We start from the raw sequence: 13,017 nt of genomic DNA, 5'->3' as shown, positions 1-13,017 counted from the left end.
ATAGACCAGAGGTCATCTCGTCAGCATCAGACAAGGCCAAACTATTTGCCAAGAACTTTGCAGCTAATTCTACCCTATGCGACGAAGGCCATCAACTCCCCGTATTTCCTCCTATAATACACAACACGCTAGGTAAAATACAAATATCTGTGCGTGAGGTTGCCAAGCTAATCAGGAACCTTGATTCCAGTAAAGCAACTGGCGCTGACGCCATCCCAATTATAGTGTTAAAAAATCTTCAACCAGAACTTGCCCTCGTACTTACAAAACTGTTTAAGCGTTGTCTTAAGGAGAAGTGGTTTCCAACACCCTGGAAAACCTCATCAGAATGCCCTGTATTTAAGAATTCAGGTGATAAGTCGTCTCCCTCTCAGTACAGACCAATAAGTCTCCTGTGTGTCATAAATAAGTTGCTGGAATTCATATTAAATAAAGAAGTAGTCAACCACCTCAGCAGAAATAACGTCCTTAGTGACATGCAATATGGTTTATGTTCTGCAAGATCTACAGTAGATGTGCTAACGGTTATATCTCATAGGATTAACAAATCTTTCGACAAAGGCTTCCTTTCTAGGGCAATTGCTCTTGACATATCAAACGCCTTCGACAAGGTATGGCATAAAGGCCTATTTCACAAGATTTCCAGCTATGGTATTCTCAATCATTAAATCATTTCTTTCTGATAGGCTCATAAGAGTAGTGGTTGATGGGCAAAAATCAGAGGCCCGCACTATTAATGCTAGACTCCTTCAAGGGTCCATCCTGGGCCCAACTCTCTTCCTGATCTACATCAATGATCTCCCAAAACACATACTTAAATCATTAGTTGACATCTATGCTGATGACACGACCATCTACGGCAATACATCAAAGGCCATAAATGGCAAAGTTCTCTCTGATTGATCGGTTTTCGGCCAGAAATTTGATCTCCTCTGATCTTGAGTGTGTGGTACAGTGGGGAAAGAGGTGGTTGGTTACGTTTAATGCATCTAAAACCAAGCTTCTATCTTTACATCATCAACACTGATCCCCATCTGGTATCAATTGAAATGGATGGCTCTCGTCTAGGGGAGGCCCCATGTTTTGACAAGCTTCTGGGTTTGACCTTTACTCCTGATCTGAAATGGAACACGTACACGAAATCTGTTGCCAAGGTCGCTGGAAAAATGGTGGGATCCTTCTATCGCTCCAGAAGATATCTACTGATGCAATTCTCCATCTACATAAAAGTCATCCAAGGATGGAATACTGCTGCCACATCTGGGCAGGAGCTGCTAAAAACAGCCTATCCTGCCTTGACAGTGTACAAAATAGACTTTGTGGCTTAGTGGGGGATGCCTTTTTCTCAACCTCTCTCCCACAGAAGAGACATTGCGAGCCTATCTTTGTTTTATCCTTATTTCCATGGCAGGTGCTCGTCTGAGCTTCAATCTCTGGTCACCCCTCACCAATCTTTTACGATAAACACCCGTCTAGCTGAAACCACTGTCAATAATTTTCTCCAATCTTTATCTGTGCCTAAATCAAAACATAGATTCCATGAACAAAGCTTCTTTCTGAGAACTGCACACCTGTGGAACTCTCTACTGCTTGCCTGTTTCCCTCCTGACTTCAACATGGATGTCTTCAAGTCCAACATAAACAAATTCCTGATGAACCGTCCTCTTAAGTAATGACACTTTATCAAATCTCCAATACTAATGAATACTGCAACACTATCCCATTGATTACTGTACACAAAATAACCCTTATCCCCGAGTGGCTTCTGGGCCTTGATAAGTGATGACCTTCATGTAAAAAATAAAAATAAAATGAGTTGAGGAGTATGAGAAAGAGCCATATCTACAAGTTATTGAATGCTTTAAAACGGACAGAGGTGGATAGAGATAAAGGAATAACTGTGGAACCCCCAGTGTGGATCATAGCGAGTTGTAGCGTGGGCAGTATAGTTGTGCTGACATGTATAGGTTTTAGAAGATGGATTGTCAGATGACGGACGAGTGTGAATAGTCCAAAGAGAGGCGAGATCAGAGAGAGAAGAAATACCCCCAAAAAGACGGTAGCCAAGACTAGATACAGGTGATTGTTGCTTGGGAGAAGGTAAAATACCTTAAAAAAGAACATTCCTTCTCGAGGTTCATTCCATGTGTGACACTTTGGAAGATGATTGCGGCTAATCATTTCAACAGATTATGTGAAGTGTTGAGAATGAGTTATAAAAAAACAAAAATTATGAGAAAGACAAAAGAAATGATTTTTTTTTTTATTAATTGTGCAGTAAGCACGCACTGGAATCACTGAGTGTCATCTACCGATGTTAATTGATAAATTACAATGTGGTTACTGTTGAATGGTTTTTACCATGCACCGTATTCCCCATAATAAGACATTAATAAAAGAAAAGTAAAACCTTATTCTTGAGAAAGAAAAAAATCTGTCTTTCTATCTATCTATATGTCTATAAAAGTGAACGTGTCTGTGTATCTGTGTGTCTGTGTGTACACATTTCCCTACGCAATAATTTTAAGTCTACAGACTCGAAATTTGATATACAGGGTACTGATATTTGGGGAAATCGATGTGATCGGTTTTCGGCCAGAAATTTGGCTATTAAGGGGTCAAAGTTCAACAATTTGACCTTTGAGACCTCTACCAAACTCCTCTGATTTGAAATTTTAGATATAGGTTCCTTGGACATGGATCTAATTTAATAGCTTGATTTGAGCCTAAAACAATAAATTTTAAGGGGCACCCATACTAGTATATCTATAAAAGTCAACGTGTCTGTGTGTATGTCTATATACATTTCCCTACGCAATAACTGTCAATTTTAAGTCTCCGGATAATTTGATATACATGGTACTTAGATTTGGGATCTAACTTAATAACTTGATTTAAGCCCAAAACAATAAAGGTTAAAGGGTCATAATAGGGATCAAAGTTTTAAAAAATTGACCACTTTTTTTTTTTTTTTTTTGCTCAACATACACCTCCAAACATCCAGGCAATGCCAGGCTGAAATGCTAGACGTATGTTTTTCACAAAAGTTTGGCAAGGAAGGACCATAGATTGGAGCTCAGATGAGCACTTGCCATAAAAATAATGATAAAGCAGAGACAGGCTTGCAATGTTTCTTCTGTGGGAAAGAGGTTGCAAGGAAGAGAAAAGGGCATCCCCTACTAGGCTACAAAGTCTATTTTGAACTCTGTCAAGGCCAAATAAGGTTTTTCGAGCAGCTCCTGTCTAGGTGTGGCAACAGTACTCCATCCTAGGATGTTGTTGGTTTTTATTCCAGCAACTTTGGTAATGGATTTGATGCACATATTCCATTTCAGATCATAAGTAAAAGCCAGACCCAGAAGCTCGTCAAAACCTAGAGCCTCCTCAAGACTAGAGCCATTCATTTCAATTGATGCCAAACAAGGGTAAGAGCATTGATCATAGAAAGATAGAAGCTTGGTTTTAGATGCATTAAATTTGACCAGCCACCTTTTTCCCCATTGCACCACAGAGGACAGAGGATTAAAGAGGTTTTGGTCATTCACAGCTTTTAAAGTGTTGCCATAGATGGTAGTGTCATCAGCAGAAATGTTTATGAATACTCTAAAAATGTGATTTGGGAGATCATTGATGTAGATTAGGTAGAGAGTTAGGCCCAAGATGGATCCCTGAAGGACGCCAGCATTATTATTGTGAGATTTTGATTTTTGCCCATCAAACACTACTCTTATAGACCAGAGAGAAATGATTTAATAATTGAGAAGCCACATTTCCAGTTAAAATATGGATCTTTATGGCATACCCTATCAAAGGCTTTCGATATGTCAAGAGCAATTGCCCATAGAAATGATGCCCCCATCAAGAAATTCACTAATCCTATGAGATATAACAGCACATTTACTGTAGATCTGCAGAACAGAAACCATATTTCATGTCATCGACCATGTTATTTTTACTGAAGTGGTTGAACACTTCTCTATTTAATACAGATCCCAGCCACTTATAGGATACTCATTGATTTGTACTGAGAGAAAGATAACTGATCACCTGAATGTTTAAATATGGGGCATACTGATGAGGTTTACCATGGTGTTGGGGAGCATTTCTTCCTAAGATAACTTTTAAACAGCTTTGTAAGTATAGGAGCTAGTTCTGGTGAAATATTTTAAGCATTATAATTGAAATGCTTTACTGGAAGGTTTGGTAACATCACGCATAGAAATTGTATTGTTCTATTAGCTTTTTAATTGATGTGGTTTTTATTATAATACTAGCTGGGCTACCCGACGTTGCTCGAGACCATATAAACAATGAGAAAATTGAAGTTGATTTTGTAATATAATAATTATTCTTTGGAGAGAGGAATTTTTAATGTGTATGTATCATTTGCTATTGCGAGCAAAAGAGTATTTTACCTACCCTAGGACAGCTATTACACATATGAAATAATTGTACCTTCCCTAGGACAGGTAATTTACAGAATGTATATGAAATAATTTTACCTTTTTGGGACAGGTAATTTACAACACATATTTAAAATATGTTTACCTACCTTCGGACGGGTAATTTATATACATATATGAAACAATTTAACATACTCTCAACAGGTATTGTACAACATATATGAAATAATTTCTCTTTCCACCAAGGCCACCATGATTTTAAGAAAATTGAAATCATTTTTAGAAGATGGATCATTAGGATTTCCAAATTAATACAAATACATTGTGTTGGTTAATGAACCCTTGCTTCATCATAAATTTCAACATTACTGCGTTTTTTTTCCTCCCTCACTATCGGCACTATTATTGTAAGAAAAATTGTCATTTTTGGAAGATGTCTTAGCAGGATTTTAAAATTAATGCATAAATACATTGACAAAGTTAAGTGATTAGACAACCCTTGCTTCATTATCAAATTCTACATTACTCTCTTTCATTTTTTCCCCACTACCGACAATCAAAATGTTTTTGAAAAAAGATGCCATTTTCAGAAGATTACTCAGCCGGCTTTACAAACAAATAAACAAATATGTTGAGAAGCTTTGTGATTAGGCAACCCTTGCTTCACTACAAAATTCCACATTACTGTGTTCTTTCCCTCCCTACTACTGACAGCATCATTATAAGTGAAATGATATTATTTCTTGACCATAACTCAGCAGGTTTTCCAAATAATTACATAAATGCATTGACGCGAATGATCAATAGGCAACTTTTACTTTATCACAATTTTCAATATAAATATAGTCCCCCCCCCCTACTACCACAACCACCAACAACACATTAGTAAGAGAAACAATGTCATTTCCGAAATATGATTCCATAGTTATTCCATATTTTTGGAATATGACATTGTGGGAGATTGTACCACCCCAAAATGGACATTACTCTCTCCAGCTCCACCCCAAATGTGAAGGTTTGTTAATTCATGGAGAACTCCAAAGTATGTAAAAAAGCAACATAATCATGTGTCTTTCAACTCACCACTAACACTGTGACGTCATTCCCAGAAGTTAACATTGAAAATTCAAAAAAATATTGTTGATCACCTATAGAAACTGATAAATTGTCTGGGTTTATTATTTCATTACAAACAGGCCAATGAATTAACTCACATTGCATTATTTTTATAAATTCTTGGAAATGTTACTAATTTCGAAAATCATTTTTCATAATTTTAACCCCCATTATCGCCCCCCCTCTTACGAAAAATAATAACATTAATGTATTGTCAGAGTTGATTATTTCATTACAAACACACCAATCAATTAACTCACGTTTCATCATTTTTCATAATTCTTGGATATATTACTAAGTTCGACAACCATTTTTCATAATTTTAATCAACATTATCGCAGCCCCCTTCCCTTATGAAAATAATAGCTTTAATATATAGTCTGGGCCGATTAATTCATTACAAACGCACCAATCAATCAACTAACATTTCATCATTTTTCATAATTCTTAGATATGTTACTAATTTCGATAATCATTTTTTTAATAACTTTAACCCACATTATTGCCCCTCCTTTATGAAAATAATAACTTTGATATATTGTCTGATTGTTATCGCCTACCCCTTACTAAAATAATAACTTTGATATATGGTCTGGGCCGATTATTTCATTACAAACACACCAATCAATTAACTCACATTTTATCATTTTTCATAATTCTTGGATATGTTACTAATTTCGACAATCATTTTTCGTAATTTTAACCCACATTCTAGCCATCTGTGACGAAAATCACAACTTTGATATATTGTCTAGGCCGATTATTTCATTACAAACACACCAATCAATTAACTCACATTTCACCATTTTTCATAATTCTTGGATATGCCACTAATTTCAGTAATTATTTTTTATAATTGTAACATAAAAAAAATAATTTGATATATTGTCTGGGCCGATTATTTCATTACAAATGCACCAATCAATAAATTATCATTTTATGATTTTTCATAATTCATGGATATGTTACTAATTTCGACAATAATTTTTCATAATTTTAACTTATATTATCACCCCCCTCCCTTGCAAAAATAATAACTTTGATATATTGTCTGAGTTATTTATTTCATTAAAAACACATCAATCGATTTATTCACATTTCATCATTTTTCATGATTCTTGGATATGTTACTAATTTTGACAAACATTTTACATAATGGTAACCCACATTATCGCAACCCCCCTTACGAAAATAATAACTTTGATATATTGTCTGGGCCGATTATTTGATTAAAAAAATACCAATCAATTAACTCACATTTCATCATTTTTCATAATTCTTGGATATGTTACTAATTTTTTATAATTGTAACCAACATAATGCCCCCCATCCATGGAAAAATAATAACTGTAATATTTTGTCTGGGTTTCATTACAAGCACACCAATCGATTAATTCACATTTCATCATTTTTCATAATTCTTGGATATGTTACTAAATTCGGCAATCGTTTTTTAACCCACATTTAGCCCCCACCTCCACGAAAATAAATTTGATATATTGTCTGGGCAGATTATTTCATTAAAAACACACCAATCAATTAACTCACATTTCATTTTTCATAATTCTTGGATATGTTACTAATTTTGACAAACATTTTACATAATGGTAACCCACATTATCGCAACCCCCCTTACAAAAATAATAACTATGTAATAATGTATGTTAAAAATATACATGAAATAAAGTAATGTTTCATAACATAAACTGTTTCAACCATTTCCGGCACTGACTTCTTATCCCCCACCACACTGTTATAAACATACATTAAATAAATTAAGGTTTAAAACATAAAATGTTGCAGCCATTTCCGGAACTGACTCTGTAAGCCCTACCCCACTGTTAAAAATATGAATGAAATATAGTAATGTTTAACTCGTAATTGGTTTCAGCCATTTCCTGGACTGATTTCATATCCCCCACCTCACTGTTTTAAAAACATACATGAAATAATGTAATGTCTAAATCGTAGACTGTTTCAGCTTTTAATATTAGATAAAGTAATTTTGAGATTGTAAACTGTTTCAGCTGTTTCCTGGTCTGACTCCGTAATCCCACTTCTTTTAAAAATATATATGAAATAAAGTATTTTTGAGATCATAAATTGCTGCTTCAGACATTACTGGGGCTTACTCCATATATTCCCCTCTCCACCTCTTAAAATATATGCTGTGTCGGTTATTTTGTATTTTTTATTTTTAGAGGAGGTAATGCCTGGTAGAAAACTATATTACGCTTAGTTGGCCTTTTGGCTAAGATCAAAGTGTAGTATCTGTTCTGATGCAGCATTTCAGCGAAATCATCTCCTGGCTCCCTTTCCATAAACAGAAAAAGTGGTGGTAATGCTTGGGAGAATGAACAAGCACTAATTCACCACACCTCAACCTCACCTAAAAACAGAAGGTTTGGTAATCCCTAGCAGCCTCCAGAGTACTTTTTAAAGCAACATAATCATGCTTGTCCTCCTCCCCCATCATGAACACATGATGTCACTTCCAGAAAATGACTCAGCAGTTTTTCGAGTTTGTATTTTTTAAATATGCGTACTACACTGTAGAAGCACCTTATTTAAGATTCATGCTACTCAAAATATAAATATTTCAAAGTGCAGTTAGTGATTAGGCAACACTTGCTTTACATTAAACTAATCAAGAAATTGGATTGAGAAACAGATCTTAATGTTAACTAATATTAAACAAAAATAGAGATAATACATGTCACTTTCTTATTTAATAAATTATTAGGTGAAAGTACAGAATAGTTTAAATAATACCTTCCCCTCCCCATATTAAGAATGGCTTTCTAAATAACATTATTTCAGCACTGTCCGTATTCCGTGTGTCATCCCCCTCCTCTGTCTTAAAATAATATATAAAATTAAGTAAATATGAGGTCATAAAAAAGATTTATAGGTTTGTTTTCATATTTACAAATTTCAAACCGCGAATAAAATGTACGTATAGTTTTTTTTGTTTTTTTTTAATACAAAAATATAAAAAAATGAGTTGATGTTATTAGTTAGAATTGAAATAAAAAGAACCGAGCGTTCCAGCCTGAGAAAAAAATGAAAGTATGCGCGCATACAAAACAAAATGTCGGCTAATGTTTAATGAACATTTTACATGTAAATTTGCCGATGTCTGGATGTGATATACATGCATGTAAGCAAAGATAGTATTTGCTATAAACCACACTTGGTGCATGAATATTATTTCCTGAGAATTTCAGTGCTATGTGACCAGTAGTTTAATAGTTTACCTGTTAGATATTTACACACACACACACACACGTCTACTGTTTTATTTATATAGATTAATTTGTTTTTCGATGATGAATGGAAATAATTTAGTGATTGGAGTGCTGCTCTCTATTGATTCTAGCATGATAAATCTTGGGAATATCTTTTAGTTTCATTATTTGATTCTGAGTATGGGCTCTTCAAGCTGGATTTGATATGGGTGTCTTGTTTTTATTGGTTGCCATGGATTTAATTTTTGTATATATATATATATATATATATATATATATATATCACCTTTCTTATTCTGTCTATTGATCAGATCGGGCCTCTCCAGCTGCCTGTCTAGCCTAGGTAAAGACCAAATTGGTGTAGTGGAAAATGGGGGGAGCTAAACCCTTACTTCCAAGTCCTTCAACCATCAGGATCCTGTCTTAAGCCATCAACAGTCTCCACCCACAGTGACTCCATTGAAAGACTTATTCTCTGCAATTGGTGTATTCTGATACCCCACTGACAAGGTCAGATGAAGTTTGAGAGAATATGTGGGGGAATGTTTTTTTTTTAAGTAAAAATATTAAGTTCCTTTTACTTAGGTTTTGATATTACCACATAATCTTTTACTAATATTTGTTTGTTTGCCTAAAATACTTCATTATTTTATTATCAATTTTTTGATAAAAAAAAACTGTACTTTTACACAGTTTTCATAATTTTCAAATAAAAAAGACTTAAATAGATAAAGTTAGGAATCAACCTGTAAATGCTTATTTATGAATGAACCAGGATCTAGGGTAAAATTACTACTACTACTACTACTACTACTACTACTACTAAAAACAAAACCTTTTATGGACTCAAAAACTGAGCAGAATGGCACCAAACTTTGCATGAGGAGCTCTTCAGATACTGAATATAGTAAAATTAAGAACTAATTATGCTATTTAAATAAAATTCTCACAGTTCTTCAATCAAGAGGATTTTACTAAAAACTGCTCTTTCAGCAGTTTTAGCGGATGTTTTTGTATTGTTTCTATTTCCTTTGATCATTGTCACATGTAGCTTTCCACCATCTTTAAAATAACTCACCACATGATCCATTGATTGTAAACACAACACAATTTCATGGTTTCACCCATTTATTGTTCTTCTTACGTTACCAGAGAAAATATTTTTGTGATGTTACAACCACATACCCCCCCATCCCAACAACAGTTTTTATAGAAAAACTTCTTTTTTTTTTTTTTCAAATCAGATTTAAAAAAACAAAAAAACATGAAAAGAAATAAAAACATTTTTCTCCTCTAACCTTCTATTTTATTCCTGAGATCTTCACAAGATGCAAAATATGCTAGCTTGTCTTCCTCTTCCTCTGATGTCCGAGATGTAAGCACAACTCCTTCCTGGAAAAATGATGACACATAGTGGTGCAGGTAAAAAATATTAATCTTGATATAAATATATCCATAATATATTAAATTAATATTTTTTGAGTAAAAAGATAAACATGCTTTATTTACCTAATATAGAATAGGTCAATTTGTAAAGATGATGCCACAATGTTTCTTTTGTATTAATGAAGAGTATTAAATATTGATTTAATTGTTATTCATATTAAGGTTAACTTTTAAATGTGTGCGATCATCACAAGTTGAATCAGCTAAACAAAGGTCATAAATTTGGACAACTTGCAGCATTTATTTTAAAATATTGTGATCTGCGATGATTGTGATTTGCAATAAATTAAATTTCTTTTTCATTTCATTTTCAACACCATTTTCCTGTAATAATTAATTGATCATAATTTTTGTTCGATTTTGGGGAAAAACTAATGAGTGTACTTGTAAACATTTGTGAAAAAGGATTTTTTTTTTTTTTGTGCCCTGGGGGACAAAATTTTTTTTTTTTTTTTCCACTAAACAAACTGCCTTAGTTTTCTACATTCATGGTTGAATAGACTTATTGCAAAATATGTTGGAAACCTAATGAATCGATTCTCAGAAAAACAGAAAACAAGTGATATAGCAGAAAAAAAAAACAAAGTAATAATTCCTTTCTCATTAAAATCCGAAATCAATTAATTTATCTTACACCACAAATATTTACTATATTATGATGTCAGGATAAACATGGTAAACAACTGATGATCCCTTTAAGAAGATTGGGACGATTGTTTGTTCATGTAAATAAAACTATTCAGCGATACGGGAGATTAATTGACTTACTGACAAAATAATGTTCGAACAAAGGACATATTTTTTATTTTATAGTTTTAAAGAAACTTCCAAGACTATATATATAGATATTACAGAGAGAGAGAGAGAGAGAGAGAGAGAGAGAGAGAGAGAGAGAGAGAGAGAGAAAGAAAGATAACAAATCTAAGCATGCTTACCTCTCCAATTCTTGGCCACCAAACCTTAGGTACCATCTCCAATAAACCTTTGTCATCAGGTGGTTTTATGTGCAAAAAAACAGGGAACTTGATTTTATCGAATTTAAGTCAATTAAGAAAAATATTTACAATGTATATATATATATATATATATATATATATATATATATATATATAAAAAAACGTATCAGTAAAAAGTGCGTGAATAGTATAATAATTACTAGTGATAAATAATACAAGTTTTGTTAATTTTCTAGACTAAGTAGAAAATATTCAAAAAATATTTTTATCATATGGGGGCACAAGCATTATGAGTTCGTCAAAGCACATTCTATTAAAGTACTTATAAAACAGGCACAGGGATGCAAAATTGCGGAGATTGGGGGGGGGCATGTTGTCTTAAGTTAACAAAAACAGAAGTCTTACCATGTGTGGGTGTTGGGCGATAAAGAGAGATTAAAGATGACATCTGTGGTTTTATAAACTGTGGTCTAGCAAAATCTCGCCACACACATGAAAAAAGGGGAAGATAGACTGCAGAAAAGCAGCCCGACTTGAGAAGTAGGATTGTGATCTGCGATGATTATTGCATTTCTAGCCATGTGTTTCGGGGACCGCTGACACGACTTCTCACGAGTTGTCAACAAAATAACATGTTCCATTAAAATTCTTGTAAAACAAACACTGGGATGTAACATTTCATCAATGCGACAGGGGTTGAAGGCTAGTTGGCCACTTTTTTAACCCTGTATAGGAATGAAAGACTAGTAGCAGACTCACCAACCCAAATGTGCTAGCAATGGTCGATACATTAACTAATATGGCCTTGTTGATATACAGGATACTCTTGAGTGTAACTTTCTAGTATTGTAGAGAAAGCCTACTTTCTTTGCAGTAGTCCTGCCAGTACAGTCAGTGTATCTGTTCCAATTCATGTTCCCTGTGAATGTTAAGCTGAAAAGTTTGTACGAAGAGCTTTCAGATAGTTTATTATTATCCATGGTTATCAGTGGTTGAGAAAGCTTTTTGTAATTATTAAAGGAAAGAAGCTTAGTCTTAGCAGTATTGAATGTTACCGTCCATTTATATCCCCATTCCACTACAGACTGGAGGTATTCCTTTAAGCCATTGCCTTAGATATGTGTGCATGCGTTTTTCTCTTTTTGTCTGTTATAGTGTGCTGCCTTCAACAAATATACCAATCTCCGAGACAATTTTATCAGGGAAGTCTAATAAAAAGAATAAGAGAAATAAAAAATGTCAGAGGATCACCTCCACCCACCACCTCACCCCGGAGGCACACTTGCATTGTTTTGACATACGACCATCAAGGACAACCTAAATTTTTCTCTTATTTAAGAAAGATTTAGTAATAAGTATTCGTTCAGTAATGCCATATAATTCAATTTTCCTGAGAAGACCCTGTCAAAGGCCTTGGATATATTTACAACTAGTGCATGGTATATACGTTCAGAGATTAGTTAAGATTTCTGCAGTAGAATGGACTTGCCTAAATCAGAAAGAAGTTTAGTATCTTGAGTTCAAAGTAGTTGGGGGCAAACCATCACACCAACAGGTTAGTCATCTTGATTGCCATGCAAACAACCTTAAGGTACTTGGATAGTGGAGGAATTGTTGATTACTCATTATTTACTACACTGTAAAAAAAGTTTCTTATTTCTGTGCCTCAATGACTTTTCTGGTAGTCGATATATCGTCTCTTAGCTTACAATTATTTCTAGCATCTATAAACTTTTGTCTATTTGTACTGAACTTATGTCTGATAAATCTGCAGTACGCATGCTGCCTGTAATGGCAATTGTGCAGGTAGAAGTGAGCCATTAGGGAGAGGGTTGCTACAGAAATTCC

General features: G+C 34.1%; 1 protein-coding gene across 3 annotated transcripts in view; it reads right to left on the bottom strand.

The window, feature by feature from the left end:
• The window catches only part of LOC145295982 (E3 ubiquitin-protein ligase RNF123-like), a 911,347-nt gene that overhangs the window by 494,823 nt on the left and 403,507 nt on the right, over positions 1-13,017 (bottom strand). For all 3 annotated transcript variants that reach the window (XM_080141948.1, XM_080141929.1, XM_080141938.1), the window contains 2 exons: positions 11,149-11,251; positions 10,066-10,159 (listed from right to left, as the gene is read on the bottom strand). In XM_080141948.1, the coding sequence (XP_079998074.1) occupies positions 10,066-10,159; positions 11,149-11,251 (197 nt within the window). The remainder of the gene's footprint in view (positions 1-10,065; positions 10,160-11,148; positions 11,252-13,017) is intronic.

The sequence above is a fragment of the Euprymna scolopes genome, chromosome 2 (assembly GCF_053919585.1).
Source record: "Euprymna scolopes isolate OS-2025 chromosome 2, ASM5391958v1, whole genome shotgun sequence".
In the NCBI taxonomy this organism is placed as follows: domain Eukaryota; kingdom Metazoa; phylum Mollusca; class Cephalopoda; order Sepiida; family Sepiolidae; genus Euprymna; species Euprymna scolopes.
The sequence above is the reverse complement of the archived record's forward strand: the minus strand, read 5'-3'. Positions and strand labels throughout refer to the sequence as shown.